Raw genomic sequence first — 17,321 nt, 5'->3', positions numbered from 1 at the left:
ACGGTGGAAAAAGCAAATGAGTCGGCATGGCAGAGAGCTGCGTTAGCCCTTGAACTAATTTACTTCCATTCTGTGTAATGACTCATCACATGGAAAATGATGGTGATGATAAATAAAAAAAAAAAGAAATCATGGAATGAAGGTTTATCCAAAGACTACACTGCCCCCTGCTGGAGAAAGCAACAAGACCCTTACATAAGAGACGACAGTGTGGTCCAGATTGCTGTTACCTGGGTGTCAGAACACAACAGAGGTCTGCAAGTGTGTGTGTGTGTGTGTGTGTGTGTGTGTGTGTGTGTGTGTGTTTCCAGTTCCATTTCAATTGTGTGTCCAGCTTTAAGTGTGAGACATTTCAAAGTGTTTAAAGTTGAGAGGATTTGCCAAATAAACCCTGCGCTTAAAAAAAAAAAAAAAAAAAAAAAAAAAAAATCAGTGCATAATCACTCAGCCAATCACAGGAGCGTGTCTGCGTGTCAGTGTGACGGAAAAAAGATGTTACACCACATTCTGTGACCCATTCTCTGTGACCTAATTGGGAGTTGCAGCTGTATTGCTGGTCTTTTTTTCATGGTTGACCCCGCGGTGTCTCAGATGTTTATATAACGCCACTCTTCACTGTAATCAACTGTGGTGGTGCTCGCATTTCTGTAAGTAAATTACACACAGACAGCGAAAGCACCGAATATTAAGCAAATATTCTGATCAACACTCGTGAGCAACAATCCTGAACTGTCACTTCGTTATCTCACCGAGGACATTTTTCTCTTGAGGCTGAGACGTTCGCATTATTCTCCTCCAGTGCTCAGGGTCAGTTACCGAACAGCACTCCTGAGGCCCGAAGGAGGGGCTCGCCAGCCCGCTCAAGGTACTTCACTGAAGTGGCTGCTCGCAGCTCTAAGAGGGTCTGAGCTAAAATCCATCCCCAGCAATCAATTCAAATTTCCCCTCGATGGCGTTTGCAGCATCACTCTGGAATTAGACTTCAGCTTCATGCACTTGGATGCAAAAGGTGGAGAAGTCAGGTTTCATGTGTGTAAAATTATTGTAAGATAATTCTAACACACCAGCCAACCATGCTTCAGATTACTGAGCAATGCAGCAACATGAGGTAAGGTCAAAGACTGAAGGTATGCGCAGAAAATGTTTGATTTATTGCTAGTTTACAATCACACTTCCAGTTTAGTTGCTGACTTTCATATCAGCAGGTGGAAGTGATGGTGGTGGAGTTGCAGGCGAGAAGGCAGCATTTCAACATTTGTAAGCGTGAAAGAAACCACTGGATAAATCTGACGAGGGCGCACAGCGTTTAACATTTCTAAGTGTGTGTCACCACTGGGTATTTTAAAGAGACGTCGGAGCAATTCCCAGTCTCGTTTGTGACAACAGAACCAGATATTTTAAGTCAAAACATGTTATTTCCTTAACCCTAACCAAGTGTGTTTATGCCTAAACCCATCCAGAGCATTATCAGAGTGTTTCAACATTTGTTAATGATCAAAATTTGAGCTCAGAAAATGCAAGGTGCGCCACTATTTTGATGAATAACAGAACCACAGATTTGTTAATGAAGAAATTCCTCTGAGCCATCGCACAGCGCGTTTCACTTTAACTAGTCACATCATAGTATTTTATTGCAAACAATGAAAATCTGCTTATACTAAAACTGTTATTTTTCTACACGACTGGACTTTGAGTGCTGTTGATGATCAAACAATATCTTTTTGTTACGAGTATTTAAGTTTTTGGTGCCGACAGAACTCTGCATTTGAGCTTGGTCCAGCACCAGTCGCTGTGTGTACTATCACTAAAAGTCATTTTTCACTGAAGGTTTGTTCCATCTTTTTTTTTCTTTCAGCTTCACTGGACCAATAACTAATACAAGTAACCTCCCCCACTTGTCCTTGACAGTGTAAACACGGATTTAGGATTCTCTGGCATCTTGCAATGACACCCTTTTTCTCACACTCCTACTGTAGCTGGTGAATGGTGAAACACACTCTCACAAGCCGGTGTTGATTTGTCCGTTCTGGGCAACTGTAGAAAATGGCGATCCAACATGCATAACTCTGTCCGCCTCATACAAAGGTCACGAAAAACAGGATTCTTAGTTTTAGGTTGTTACGACCATTTCTGTTTCCAAATCTACCTAAATCATACGCACTGGACTATTAAGGCAACGTCCTGACAGAACTGAATTTTTTTGTAAAGAAGTAAAGAAAAGAAAGAAATAGAAAAAGGTAAACTAAAACTCCATTTTATCATTATGTTCAATTTACCGGATGAATAGTAACAGAATTTCCAAACAGAAGAGAAAAAGCTTTAATGGAAAGCTGGGAAGACATTTCTTTGATTTGAAGTATAACAAATATAAACATCTGACAAGAACTGAACAGAGAGGAGGAACAGAAAACAAAACTAAAGTAAGAGAGAAGGGATTGTCTCATGTCGAGGCTTAAAGCTACCTTTGGCTACAGAAATAAACATCCGTCCTCTTTTGGAAAGAGTTGAGCAGTCAGTGAGAAGGAGCAGAGACGTCAAACAGGACCTGAGAGGGCGACGTTTACCCCAAATGTCCCAGAGCTTTGCTCCGTTTTCCTGTTCATGATGTCATGTATGGTAGAGATGGGCAATTGTTCACTCTTGTCCCTCCTCTGGCCCTGAAGCAAGTCTACCGGACAGCTGGGCTTAGGACGCCTGCGCCTTGATGCCCGTTTCTCCGCCCGGGTCTTGGGTGGAGGGAGCCCGTCACAGATCCGGCTGCAGGCTGTGGTGATGCCACAGAAGGAGGGGTCGTCTGAATGCGAGGATCCCTCCGAGCTGCCCTCTGACGGCGAGTCTCTAAACATAGGTTGAAGTAACCTTTTCGTAAAAGGTGAAGGGTTAGTGATGACGGGCACACCATTACATACGACCCCTCCATTATACAGCTCTGGAGCAGCGTGGAAAGAAGGTTTCAGGGTCTCCACTTTCTCAAAGGGTTTCATCTTACGGCGTCTCCTCTGTGAGGGAGAAGATTGGGGAGACAGAACAGCTGTTAACATCTGTTCATCTGTTACCACCATCATTTAAAGCAATATTTTACACTAACATTCTGCTATGCAATAAATGTCTCAACACACCTTTCTGTTAGCCGGACAAAGACTCTGTGTGTCATCCGCATGCAGCATTTCAGGGCCTGTAAGCCAAGAAAAGCAATGGTTCAATTCTTTATTGACTGGCTGCTCTTCAAGACACCTGAGAAAACCCCTGAAACCGATTAGAACAATTACCTCGATGCCACTTCTGCTTACCTTCAGTGGTGGCTAGCTGGAATGATTCGGAGTGTATGAGCGGATAGGATGCACTCCTCTTCAAGCCCGTCTCATCACAGGAAGAGAACTGCCTATTAAGGAAACAGCAGTGGTTGTGGTAAAAGAATACATGTAGCGCCTTTATGGGGACATGAGTCACGGCTGTGTGAACATTTAAGATTCCAGCTGCGATGCTCTCAATGAAACACTGTATCAATAAACTGGTTTAATGAGTAGGAGCCATTCAAGGCACTGTAACCTCCGCACATGAGCTGTAAAATCCCACTTGGAGACGCTTACTCACATCTACACTCTCAGCTTGCGCTTATTCTTCTCAATTACAAGGTTTTACACGGCTGAATCTTGTTATAAAGGTAGTAGTTGTTATTACAAGTATTTTCTTGGAGCAGAAAGTGTCTTGCTACCTTTCAGGAGAGCAGAAGGTGTAGCTTTTTGTCATGGGTGGCTCTGGCTCTGTGGTAGGCGGAATAGTGGTGATGCGACAATAGTTGGCACACAGCACCAGGCCGAGACACAGGCACAACACCAGAGACAGCAGCAGGTAGTTCTGCCTGTCTGATACCTGGCAGACAGAGCATAGATTATATCAGCGGCAGCATAGCGACAACGTCTGACCAAGTGCAAGGGTGAAAAATATAGTGAAGACAATGGAGTATTGCTAAAAAAAAAAAAAAAATCAGGCTGAAAACAAAACAAAAAAAACCTGATTACAAATGAAGGCTTTGTGCCTGGAGCATTGTATCTACCTCAATCTGCAGCTGGCTGACTGTGACAGACAGGTTGAGAACCAGCTGAGTCACATTCTCCAGCTGGCCCTGCAGCAAGTGAATGGATTCAGTCTGACGTTGGTCCTGTGGGAGCGAAAGAGCTACAAGATCAGCATCCACACACACAAGTTCACATCACTGAAATGGTATGGTACGGACGGGACTACATGTAATCTAGGCGGAGAAAAGCAGGGTTTATGTGCAATTTAAACAAAAGGTTTCTGAGCTGTGCCACATTGCCTCCAGTACAATGAGGTATTTATTTTACTCTTTTTTTAAAACTGATTGACAACCTGTTGGATGGCCACATAGCCTCACAAAGAGGGGGAAAAAAATACCTCAGCCACATTAAAACAGGGCCTCAGCTGATTAAGGATATTTCATGGATGCACTCTGCTGTGAGCATGTTTCAGCATCCATGCCCCATGTATTCCAGCTGTTATGAATTAATATTTTAGGTACAATGTTCCAAGCAGTATTATTGGGTTTTTCTGGCCACTTTGGGACGACAGTGCAACAAGCTTTAATTATAACATTTAAATAGAAATCCCCTCATTTTGTAGTAAGTCTCAATAGTTGCCTATTCACAATTAGGACACTGTGCAGTTTTGAAGAAGAAAATAATACTCAGAATTTTAATATTTACAATATTATTAAGATAATCATACAAACTCAGAAATATTTATTTTCCATAACTCAATACAATACAACAAGTTGTACTCAGAGGAAAATACATGTAACATTAACTCCAAATGACCATCTGTGGCCATTCTGTCTTTGAGATTTTCAAATGCAATTTCAATAAATATGACAACTGTCTCAAAATGAGGCAAAAGTCTGTATGTCTCTCTGTCTGGTCTAATATTTGTGCCCTTTTATTGCTCACCTGCTCCTCTGCTATTCTAGAGGTGTTCTGGAGTTTAATGATGGTTTTGTTGAAAGCCTTCTGCATCTCCTCCATCTGCTTTCGATACCTTGAATCAAAACATGGATGTTTGAGTCTTAATATCTCCCTCTGCTCAGTTTATGAATATGATGGACAACTATTACACACTGGTGTGTGTCCCTGTTCCTCACCTTTGGCTCAGCTGCTCCAGGTAGCGTCCGCTGAGCGACATGTTCATCTCCAGGGCCTTGATGCGGTTGTTGAGTCTCATGAACACAGACTCCTTCTGGCTGGACCCATGCACCGGGTTCCCGTTCTGCTCCGTGCTGTTGGGGGGATCAGCGTAGATGTCCGACAGGGACGGTGAGGCTGCTGAGGGAGAATGAGCTGCAGAAGAGAGTGACGATGCAGAGACGTCTTCTGAGAAATCCTCCATTTTAGTTTCAGTGACGACCGTGTGACCACCAGAGGGCTCAAGTTCTGCGACGATGTCTTGAGCGAGGTGGGCCACTTCAGTGATAGCGGGACCACTTTCGGGTACCGCTGGTGGGTCAGGGTGATGTTCTACATCAGAGGAGGTGGTTGGATGGAGAACTTGAGATTGTTCTGCCTGATCCGGGGTTTGGATGGGGGCATTAAACTCCTGTTGAGAAACATCGATGTCAGATTTCTCTTCTGTTGGTGCCACTGAGGCTTTGTCCACTGTAGCACCAACACTGGGTTGTTCTGATGCTGAGGGCTCAATGTGCTTCTCCTCAGCCAGCACATCCTGGCTCTTTTCTGGCATCAGCTCCTTCGCTGGCTCCTCAGAAGACAGCTGTGGTGTCTCCACAATAGGTGTAGGCTTGGCAGAGGATGAGTCAGTGGCACTGGGTCTGGGGAGGTTCAAGGTTTGACTGGGCTCCAGCAGAGGAGGATCGGACACTGACTCTTTATGAGGCTCTGCTGTGTTCCCAGGAGGCTGCGGTGTTTCTGACGGGCTGGCTCTGATCTCTGGCTCCTGTTCAGAGACTTGTTCTTTTTCATGGGGCTGATGTACCTCACTGGGCTGCTGCTGAGGTTCAGGGCAGGCAGTGGGGGACAGAGGTTGGAGCCAAGCGGGTGTTGGAGAAACAATTTGTTTTCTGTCTACAGATTGGCATTTCCTTTTTTTGGACAGTAGAGCTGAACACTGCTGATGGAGATACTCTTCAAGGGACGCTGTGCAAGAGCAAGAGGAAGAAAATGAAGGAAGTAGTGAACAGTAGTTTTGGATTTCTTGCTGTCGCTCATGATGGTCCATTTTCTCCTTTTCTTCATCCAACTCCTCCTCCTTTTCCAAAAGGGTGATTGTAGAGCTGATAGGTTCTTCTTCATCTTTCCCTAAGGGAATGACAATGTCCTCCACTGGGGGGAGCTCTTGTTCAACTGTATCAGCAGCAGGTGCCTCAGCCACTGGTGTCTCTGAGGAGGGGACTACGGTTGCAGGGATATCAGCGTCCAGTAAAACCTCTTTCTCTTCAGAGTCAGGACTGGAGAGGGAGAAGGACAATATAGTACATGTCAATAATAAATGATAATACTATAGTGTATTACTTCACAAACCACTGGTCAATGTAAAAGCAGATTTCAGATACAAAAAACAAACAAAAAAGACACCAGATTTGAGGAGGCATGATGTACTAACATTAAATTGTAATTAATTGTGTATTATTAAACTCTGAAAAACACTCTTGTGAATACTGCTCCAATGTGTCTCTATATTAATGTGTTTTAATGTTTCCTGTTCTGAATGTGATTATGTTGACTTCCCTTAAGACAAATGTCTGCCTTTTTGCAAAACAATATTTCCCAGTCTATTACTTTAAAAGTTTCGTGGAGGTCAATTCTGGATTCTGAAAGATGTTACACGACTCATTAAATGTACTCACATGTGTTGTGACGTAAGGTCAGTAGTGGTAGTAGTGGTGGGGGGGTCCAGGTTGAGCTGACGGCTCAGTCATGTTTGATGAAAGGTTGCCTATAAAAGTAAAAGAAAATAATTTACATTGGGAGTGAACACAGAAATCATTATTATTTTTAAATTTCACAAAAACAGACACTGTGAGATAAAACTGGATGTTACAGGTAATTGCGCCGGTCATACCTTGCATCTCTGGGCCTCCACCGAGGACATTGACAGCAATGTTGTTGACCATGTTCAAAATGGCATCTGAAGAGAAAATGTAAACACCAGAGTGAAAAGTTAATACAGTCCAGTTTAGGAACATTAATACTCATTAATGGTCATTATCATGCAGTAGATGTCTGCCACACTCACCTTTTGCTGATCCAATCAGATCTTTAGATAACTTGACTTCACCAGGTGCATATCCAGGAGGATACTCTGTGGGGAGCAGTGCACTTAATAACACACATCAATCTTACAGCCAAATGTATAAATGTGACTGTAAAACCAGTTTGATTTCACCTCACTGAACATAATTAAACAATACCTGACATACAAATGATATGGGTCATTTCATTGTAATTAGTGTATTTATTTTTTTCGTGATAGAAACTGTACCAGGTTGGATGCTCTGAGTGTACTTTACTTGTGTAAATGCTTCAATGTATTACAGTTGAACGGAAAATCAAAATATATGATGTTCTCAGTTCTCACCCAGGTCATCATCCGGATCGTCGGGTCTCTCTGGTGGATCAGCTATCTCTTCGTACTCTTCCACCATACTTGTGCCAAACACCCTGGGGGGGAAAAAAATCATCAAAATCATTCTATAACCAGGATGTAATGATCGTTGACAACCTGTGGGAGGCAGCTAGCTTGAGCCTGACTCAAACAAAAAACAACATCATACAGTATAGGAGAGTCATCCATTAGTAGGTTATTTTTAGAACATGAGAAGGTTTTAACACAAGCATCAAACAAGTGTTAGATTTTCCCTGATGGCGCACCTGAATTTGCACAAAAAATAACAAGCACCATTGTGTTTCACTACTTCCTAATCTTTATTTAGGGCAATAGAAATAGTCGATGTGTTGGCTGTAACCATTTTTGCCACCTCTTTTGTGCAGAAGCTTCAGCCAGATTCACAAACAGAATCTAGGGACAGATTTAGAGTTTTTCTAAATGAGGGGCCAGAAGGGGACCATACTTTACACATGCGAGGGGTTCTAGGGTGTGCGTATTAGACACACAACTGACCTAAAAGCAAATCAACTTTGGGCAGAGAAAAGGTGATGACAAAATTCAGGCACCGGACAGTAATGTTATCTCTTAAGAGGACAAGTACAAGTCCCCCCCAAATCCCTTCAAAAATCAGCCAATGCAGTGCTCTGAAGCGAAAGGGGGCATTTCAGGGGCCAATCAGATTTCAACTGGGACCAACACCCCTGTGGCCCCGCCCTTGGATCCACCCAAGTTTTTATATCTGCATTAGTTCTGGTTCCACCAGAGGCTTAACAGTGTAACAAGGAGCTGTCCATGACCACATGCCAAATATTACACAATATCACTTGACACCATCTAGAGCTCATGCAGTATGCAGCAGGTTAGCATTTGGAAAACATGCTTTTAGTCACCCAATCCAAACACTGCTTTTGTTAAACAGTTGAATGCATAAACAACTAAAAAGTTAAAACACACATTTTGATTTTATTTTCCTGTTTGTTTTAGAGTATGTTAGAACATGGCCTGAATATTACGTACCTTATGAGACTGAGGGGGCAGAAATGCTCGGAGCCGAAGTGAGACAACAGCTCTACCTGAAAAGTGCAAAAAATGATTTGGATAATTTAATTGGATTGTATGCAGTATCATAACCCACACCAAATCAACACACTCAGCGGTGGTTGTGTAACTTACAAACAGCAAAGCCATGGTTGTTTCATTGTAAAAATCAATACAATGGTTTAAAAGGAAATAATGAGAGGCTGATTGGCAATGTGAGTAAATCTGAGAGCAACATCTCACTGTAGGGCGACCTAGATCATTTGACATACTTGATTATTGAAATGAAATGCCTGCTGGGCATCAAATTTTCATTATGGGTAGGGCTGCACAATATGTTAAAAAAAAATAAATGGCTGTGATAATTTTGACAGATTTTCGACCTTGATACGATTCACATTATTTCAAATAACAACAAAAAACCTGCAACTTCTGCAATTTGGATACTGCGCTTGGCCATATTACTCTTGATAATATTTGGATTAATTGTGCAGCCCTAATTATGTGCGATCATATGAATGTATTCAAAGTATTTCTTGGTGTTTTTAATGGGTTAGCAGCTAGCATAGCAAGTTAGATCTGGCTCTGTTTAGAGACAATCGCACCACGTGAGACAAAAGACACAAATTCCATCGCGCCTCCACGTTTAATTTTCACTCACAGAACTCTACAAGAAAAGCAGGCTAACCTTAATGTACTTGGTGAACATCTGAGGCAAGAGAGACAGAAAAGAGAGAGATAAAATTAAAGAGAAGTACACATGCATTTAATACAGGACCAACGACATGTATGCTGGTTTTGAGTCACTTTAGACAGCACATAATCCTGATACCATCACCTAAACCATGTTGATATCCAGATTATAAAACACAGACTAAACATTCTATATTTCAGGAATCTTCTGCTGTCCATATCCAGAATAATGCCTGATCTGAGCAGCAGTGAAACATCAAGATCTCTTATAAAACAATCTTTTGATTCAACAGACCCTGTGACTGTAAGGAAAGGGGAAAAAACAAGGAAAGAAAGCGCACAGAAACAATTAAATGACAAATGCTCAGAGATTAAATTGAGTCAGCACTACTTTAGCAGAGAGACAGAAATAGACAGATGCAGTGGTAGTGTTACAATAATCAAATATATTACACTCACCTTCACATATTTAGCATAAAGATCTTCGTCTAAAGGGAAGCTCTGGACTGTGCGTTCATCCCGAGCGTGAAACATTCCCAGCTTCAGCCACTTGTTTGTTGGATATCTACAGGAGGTGATTTACAGTTAGTTCAGTGATGTGGACATCTCTGGAATATAGTCTGTAGTCAGTTAAATTAATGATATTGAAAGAAAACAGGATTTGATCAATAACATTTTAAATATTATATATATATATATATATATATATATATATATATATATATATATATATATATATATATATATATATATATATATATATATATATATATATATATATATATTCACCTAAGTTAACAATAAATGTTCCCATATTGTAATAATGTTTGGTAGCTGCAGTGCACACACAGTACCTATCACTGATCGATACAAGGAAGTCTTTGGGAGTAGAAGAGAAGAGCTCAAAGTTAGCTATGTCAAACTGCTTCAACTGGATGGGCTCACAGAGCTCAATGATGAACCTGAACAGGAACAAGAAACAAAGCTTCAGGTTCAGAAATCTCAGGAAGCATCCCTGCATTCAAAGCAGGAGCTGCCACTTACCAGATTTTGTTACCACAGGGGTTCAGCATGTACAAGTCCATGTTCTCCTTCAATATGGCCGACGTGCTCTGTGTGGATTACATTCACAAATCAATACACACTTTTATTCAAGAGCTTCCTCAGTAGGATGATGTAGTATAGAATATACAGTACCTTGGCCTCTTGGTTAGCACCGAGGATTTTGGCTCCACACTCCACTGAGGCGTAGTTATTAAAGTTCTTCTGGACCCTCTTCACTGTATTAGTGGCCCCGTTGTTAGAAGTATGAGTAGACTGAGCTATTGAGAGGATGAATATAACAAAGAATCAGGGTGGGAAATTAGCTCGGTGAATTAGTCAACTAGGTCAAAATAGTTTGTCAGTAAAGACTGAAACAGTGTGGAGAATTGAGTAGAGCTAAATGTGTTAAATAGGAACCACTAGAAATGGAGTTATGTATTTTTTGAAATATTTTATATTTCATACTGTCATTCAGTGGGAAACACTGTACATTCACACTGCTATATTCTGGATCATCAAGCTTAACACAACTTTACAAGCAGGACAAGATAAACTCTTACGCTTTTCTTTCTCCACCTCCATCACCTTCCGCTTCCACTCATCAAATGTGGGGATGTCCTCGGGGTCCTTGCTGGAGTCTATGACTGTGGTGACAGGGGAGCCCGGGTCCTATCCAAGATAATGAGAAAATGAGAGCTGGGACACCTCCTTTGGTAGAGGGAGGAAAATAGTTCAAGCAGTGCACGACTTCCTTACTTGCTCTTCCAGCATGCGAGATGCGTTGGCCTCCAGATGCGGTGCGCTGTGACCAGCTGGAGGACTCAGAGGAGGGTCGGTGTGGGTTTTAGTTCCTGCGGTGTGAACATTGGAAGTGTTCTCCAAAACTATTGGAGGACTGCTGATGAACATAAATGATTGTCTTTTAAGTTACTTCAACCACAAACCCAACTTGACAACATGGCAAGACAAGTTTATGGAAGTGTATATTTTTTTGCTCACTAAGTAGGGCAGAAGATTAACGGTTCCCACCTTTCACCGTCATATGGATTGTTCTCTTCTTCTTCACAGTGAGCTGGGGGCAGGTCAGAATCACTGACTTCAGGTGCAGCTACGTCAGATGCATCATCTAAAGCACTGAAATAAAACAACAACCAATGTGGCCCGTTTATTAGCAGGGAGACATCAAGGAAAATGTGAATATTTTAAAGAAGATGCTGTAACCTAAAGCAATGCACAGCACATTTTCTGGAACAACAAAATAATGAGACACAGCAAAGCAAGCGTTTTTTTTGTTGTTGCTATTTTTACAGAAAGCTGACAGATTAAACGAACTGATAAGCTCTTATAAAAAGAAGAAAACGGCCTGGAGGTAATAATATCTTGCCTATTTGGGATGTTGTCTTGAATATCAAGGATGGCAGGGTTGTCTCTGAGCCCAGCGGCGGGAACAGAAAGAGGGTCGGGGGAAGGCAGCAGGGGGGCTGAGTCCTGGTCTTGAGTGATGGAAGTTTCTGAATGTTGATTTTCTGAGATTTGCTCAGGTTCTGGCTCAGGTTGTGAAAGTCCTTTGTGTGCCTCCAGCTCTACCTCCACAGCAGGCTCCTCTGCTTCAAAGGCCTGCTTTATAAACAGAGAGAGATATTTGAGCTGTCAAGGGAAATGTTGAAACGGCCGGCCCATTAGGCAGAGTTGGATTGATCAACAAAACACTTAAAGCGTCAGATGTTCCAGGAACGATCAATAATAAAAACTGGATGGTACAATGCACATGACTGCTTATCCAGCTCTGAAACTGCTGAGTTGTTCTGGAGGACACCAAAGGGTAAAACCTTCAGAAATCTTAGCTTTAAAATGTCACAGGACATTGTAGTATTAAGCTGTGGGATGTACCAAATCGAGGTTTAATTCACAGAAATGCTACAACCATAATGTACCTCTGAATGTTGTTTATCGTCCACTTCTTGTGCTGTCTGCCCCTCTTTCTGCCAATCATCCTCTATCAACTGTTCGTTTTCAGGCAGGGACTGGACAGGTAACACCCAGCTTTCCTCGACCTAGATATGAACACACACACACACAAATGTATCACTGATACCATGACAGAAACAGTTCAGTCACAAACACCCACAGGTCTAAATGAGCATCGTCAATATTTTTCTGGCCGATATATTAAGACATTCGCTTGTAAAAACAGGTGTTGATCTGATACATGTCTAGCATGGCAGCAGGTTTCCTGTGTGGTTAATATAGAAAAGGGAGTCTACAACAAATGCTACCTTGTGAGGTTGAATACTTTCCCCTGGCTCTTCCTCCGAACCGACGTCCTGTGAGGACTCGGGCCTCTGGGCCTCTTGGTGCGGCTCCGTGCAACCGACATAGCAACTAGGGTACCTACGGGACAAAGACAAAGAGTGTCATAACACCACTGAGTCAATCTGTCAGAATATGGGTCACTTGTGGTGAAAAATATCCTGGTATCTGGGAAAAGAAACATCAGTAAAAGGAGTACTCACACACTCTGGAATCAAGCGCAAAAAAATTTGTATTCGACTGCAGTGAGTCATACACAGTGTCCCAGTGTGACGCACTGAGAATGTCCCAGCGGCCTGTACCCCAACGTAGACAATTTATCTTATCTGGTTGCAAAGGCAGGGGACGTTCTCAAGAGACATGCCTCAAAAAGTTGTACATTGCTCAACACGACTGCAAGGCCTTGAAAAATACACCTGAAATCTGCGATACTTTTAAACTATTGTGTTCTGTGTGTTGTCTACTAACTGAAAACGAATGCATCCATCATCGTTTATTGAAAAAAGACAAATGAAAGCGAAAATAAAGAACAAATGACATTCACCGCTCTCGTTTCTGTTTTTAAAATTTGATTTGAGCTTCTGAGTATAAATAAATGAAAAAACAATTTTTTTTAATTGCTACAGTACTGTTAGGTGACACTGAGCCAGAGGAACGGTTGGGGTCACACTGATGTCATCACTCCTGGCAGGAAATCAACAATAAATAGCAGTAACAAGGCTTTAAATAATCCCAATAATGATAGCACATTCCTGCGAGGGAAACGTCTTCAGGATCCTGGTCTCAAAGGGCACACTCCAACTTGTCAACAATCCAAGCCATTATCTGGATTGTAGTCTGGATTCTAGGTCAAGTACTTTACTTACTACTGGTCTGGAAGGAGCAACTGCCTTGTTGATCTGACTTGAGAGGCTAGACTAATCGCAAACACTTTAGTGAACAACAGAGCTCTGTCTTCTAATTGAAAGCAAGTGGCCATAATGTAATTCCCAAAAGAGCAACAGTGGTCTTAAGGCATGACTCACTAAATAATTAACGAACTGGTTACAGACAAAGAGTTAACGCACCAGATTTTACAAAAAAAAAAAAAAAAAGGTAGGAAGTGTGGGAGATTTTTAGATGGCTCCGTAATGATGGAAGGGATACTCCCTTTGTATGGTGAGGCTAATATTTTAGACTGCAAGCCGCGTCCAAGTAAGTGAAATAAAAATGGATGTAGTGTTTGAGGGACAGCAGAAGCCATCAAATACACAGAAGCGAGCATTTAAAGAGCAGGTGGGATATGAAGGACAGAGCTGTTGCCCATGATGCAAAAAAAAAAAAAAGGTTGAAAATAGATAAGCATGTTTCCCACAAGTGCAAAGATCACATGCACGTGTCCACCATCATCAAGACTTTTCTTGAGACACACCTTTAACTGACACATCTTTGAGACACACCTCTGATTGACAAGTGAACTATGAGTTCTTCCAACATTTGTCACTTGCCTTGATGCGTCATTGACAACAACAATGTCTAACCTGACCAATAAGATATGATGACAACATGGCGTCATCCGTACAGTGATTATGATATCATGCACTAAAGGAATAAAAGAAACGGAACACAATTTATATTGCTACATATTCATTCATGAAATGACTTCTTGAAACACACTGATACTGATGCACTGGCATATTGAATGAATCACTTGGGCCATAGGGTTAGTGCTTTATTTTAGCTTATGCAAATGACTGTAATAGTATTGTATAATGAGTTATCCTTTTAATTCCTAACCCATGTTCAAATCCTTTAAATTAAACAAAAAATCCAATTTTGTCATAAAATCTGCCTTACAGTGGTCTAATACAAGTACAACCAGATGTATTAAATGGATATGTACATACAATGGTATGACAACTCTGGTGAAAATGTATATCAGTGACGCATATGTTTTATTTTAACTGATACCAATAACAGATAACTGCCTGCTTCTCATGGTCAATACTAAGGATAAGAAAGGCTAAGATGTAACGGGCGAAGATGGATCAGTTGATATTTCATTATCTATGGTTAAAACTTGAAGACCTTTCCACTCACTCCTCTTTATCAGCTTTTATTTGATGAACAGCGGATAGTTGATACATTTCCTATTATCTGGCGAGTAATTTAGTTCTTCGATCACACCGCATACCGTGCATCCCTAATTTATAGTGTCAGTCAGCCAATATCCATCCAACCCTATTTGAACGCAACAATTTGAGAAAAGAAAAATTAAAATCCATTGTTTGTTAGTCTTCAGTCATCAAAAAGATCATATCTCACAGCAGCCAGTTGGACATTTCATAACAAGAAGAGCATAGGTGTGATTAATAACATTTGTGACAACTCAGTTCCTGTGTTCCAAGTGTCCTAGTGTGCCACACCAGCTATCCAGCATGCATTATAACATGGCTCTGGAGTTACAGAACCTGAATGTGATACAGCTGTTAACTATGTTATTAAAAATTCCTGAATGTTTCCACTGCAATGGCACGCCTGACATCTTTTAACCGAGAGAAGTCCACAGCATGAACTAGAACAAGACACCTTAACATTTTACTGTAATGAATGGTGGCCCGGGAGTGTAGCAGAGACTCTTCACTCAGCTTCACTAAAAAATGAGAGCTAATGCAATGCAATGAAAGTAGGTCAGGTCAAAATCATCACCAATATGGGTCTTAATACCATATTACATCATGTCCCTCTCTCCCATCTCCACGTGAAGTACAAGAGTCAATGTTTTGTTAATATCCTGTAACATCATGGCTAAAGCCCACCATCATCCGACATAATCTCCCTCTCTGCTGGCTTTGCTGTGCTCTGTCAGACTTACACGGACCACAACCTCCAGCTTTCAAGAGGACCTACATGACTGACGTGACAGGCCTTTAATCCTGTCATGAACCAAATCTGTGCAACGTCGGCTAACGTTAGCTTTGTGACAGTACGGGTCGTGGGAATAAGCAGCCAGTGAATGTAGACTCAGCAGATTCATGTGTGAGAGTGTGTGGCAGAGACCTTGAGGATGTTTTAGTCAACAGTCCCGCATAAAGGTTACAGTGTAACGTTAAGCGTGTCAGCTAGAGTTTATATAGGATTAACACATGACACAAACTTGTAGCGGCTGATTAAATCTGGATCATTCTGCCAAATCACAAGGTAACGTTACTACAATGTCATGAGGAGGTGGAGGGTTAATGTTACATGTTAGAGAAAATCTAACTTAGGCACAACTCGTTTACTAGTTAGCTAGCTTGCAGTGTTAAAATTAGCTAACAAGCCACTACTGTACTTATGGTCAGCGACTCAAGCTAACTCGACATGACAACAAGTCAGAAGTCAGCCAGGTGCCACATCACAGCATAATGTTAATGCTAGCTAGCTAGCTCAAAAATAATGCGTTGTAGCTAACTTACCTGTGCCCTGGGTAACGTAAGTCAGATAGTGTGATGGTTTCCAAAGCTAACGTCTGCCAGTCACTTCATAATAATGACACACAGTTCAAATGGGACGGATTTAAGCAACTTACCAACAGACTACAGCTACACATAGCCACACTGACACAACTCGCCATAACAGTGTTGTCATCTTCATCCCTCTCCTGCCGGGACAGACATCCTCGCCGAACTCAGAAATAGCGTTTTATCCTTTTAGCTGGCGGGCTCCTGAGCTATGCTGAACATTAATTCAACCGTCGTTTCCCTCTCAATTGGCTAACGTCCGCAGTTTCACGGCTGAAGTGTGATGCTAGCCGCTGTCACCCTCACACACAACCTGCTATCAACTGTCAGTGCGTGTCATCGTCCGGCTGTCCAATGAGAAGGCAGAGAGACTGTTGCGCAGTTCAAACTGAGCGTGCGTTGGGAGCACCTGTTTCGTAGCATCTCGTCGCCCGTGTGGGTGGAGCTTCTCTAAGAGGGGACATTTAAGCGGCGTAATAGAGGCTAGCCATGCCTACAGATGTTATCGTAATTGTGGTACTTAAGACTCAATTTGACAAAAGTAGTCCCAGGGAGTGATAAAGTTGACTGAAACACGAGTGACCGAGATGCCGTGTTTAATGGGTGTTTAAAAACGAAGCAACAACAAAAGCTGTTGCAAAAACTGTAACCTCACAATACGAAAATAAGAAATCAGATTTTTTTTCCCTTTTACATCCATGCTCGACAAGAGGAGCTTGATGATTAATTTAATTTGTATGCAATAATTTGTGAAATGGCCCACATTGTGCAAAACTGTTGCATGGTTGCATCCTTATCTTTTGTTACAAAACAGGTTGTTGCAAGAGGGAGAAAGTGACTTGTGGTGGTTTCGGCCAGGGGGGGCTCACCTCTTTTCAGGGTAGGAATCTTCCAGGACATGATGTACAGGGCGGGATTCCAACCTTGCCTCAGAGGGAGTGAGAGGACTTCTATGTCGAGTTCACTAGAGGGAGCCCTCGCCCTCTACTCAACTCACATGCCCAGACTCCTGAGAGATGACTTGAAACCACCTCGGTCAGGACACCAAGCATCAGAGCTAGTGGCCTGTGACTTTACAGGAGTAAATGACAGTGGGCACCTCCCTCATGAGCAAGGCTG

At 42.0% G+C, this 17,321-nt stretch overlaps 1 protein-coding gene across 1 annotated transcript; it reads right to left on the bottom strand.

Moving 5' to 3' along the window:
* Nucleotides 1-2,295: 2,295 nt before the first annotated feature.
* On the bottom strand, nt 2,296-16,557 carry LOC115571929 (SUN domain-containing ossification factor). Its single transcript, XM_030401586.1, is given in 25 exon segments — nt 2,296-2,999; nt 3,120-3,175; nt 3,291-3,382; nt 3,716-3,873; nt 4,058-4,162; nt 4,965-5,052; nt 5,156-6,475; nt 6,875-6,924; nt 6,926-6,963; nt 7,090-7,155; nt 7,264-7,329; nt 7,606-7,688; nt 8,653-8,708; nt 9,362-9,382; nt 9,826-9,931; nt 10,221-10,328; nt 10,411-10,478; nt 10,564-10,688; nt 10,971-11,079; nt 11,167-11,305; nt 11,440-11,544; nt 11,795-12,027; nt 12,345-12,464; nt 12,687-12,801; nt 16,271-16,557. Coding segments are annotated over 25 exon segments (3,957 nt in total). The 5' UTR covers nt 16,336-16,557; the 3' UTR covers nt 2,296-2,534.
* Between the last annotated feature and the right edge of the window lie 764 nt (nt 16,558-17,321).

This window comes from Sparus aurata, chromosome 21 (genome assembly GCF_900880675.1).
Source record: "Sparus aurata chromosome 21, fSpaAur1.1, whole genome shotgun sequence".
Lineage (NCBI taxonomy): Eukaryota > Metazoa > Chordata > Actinopteri > Spariformes > Sparidae > Sparus > Sparus aurata.
This window is presented reverse-complemented; position numbering and strand designations above follow the sequence as displayed.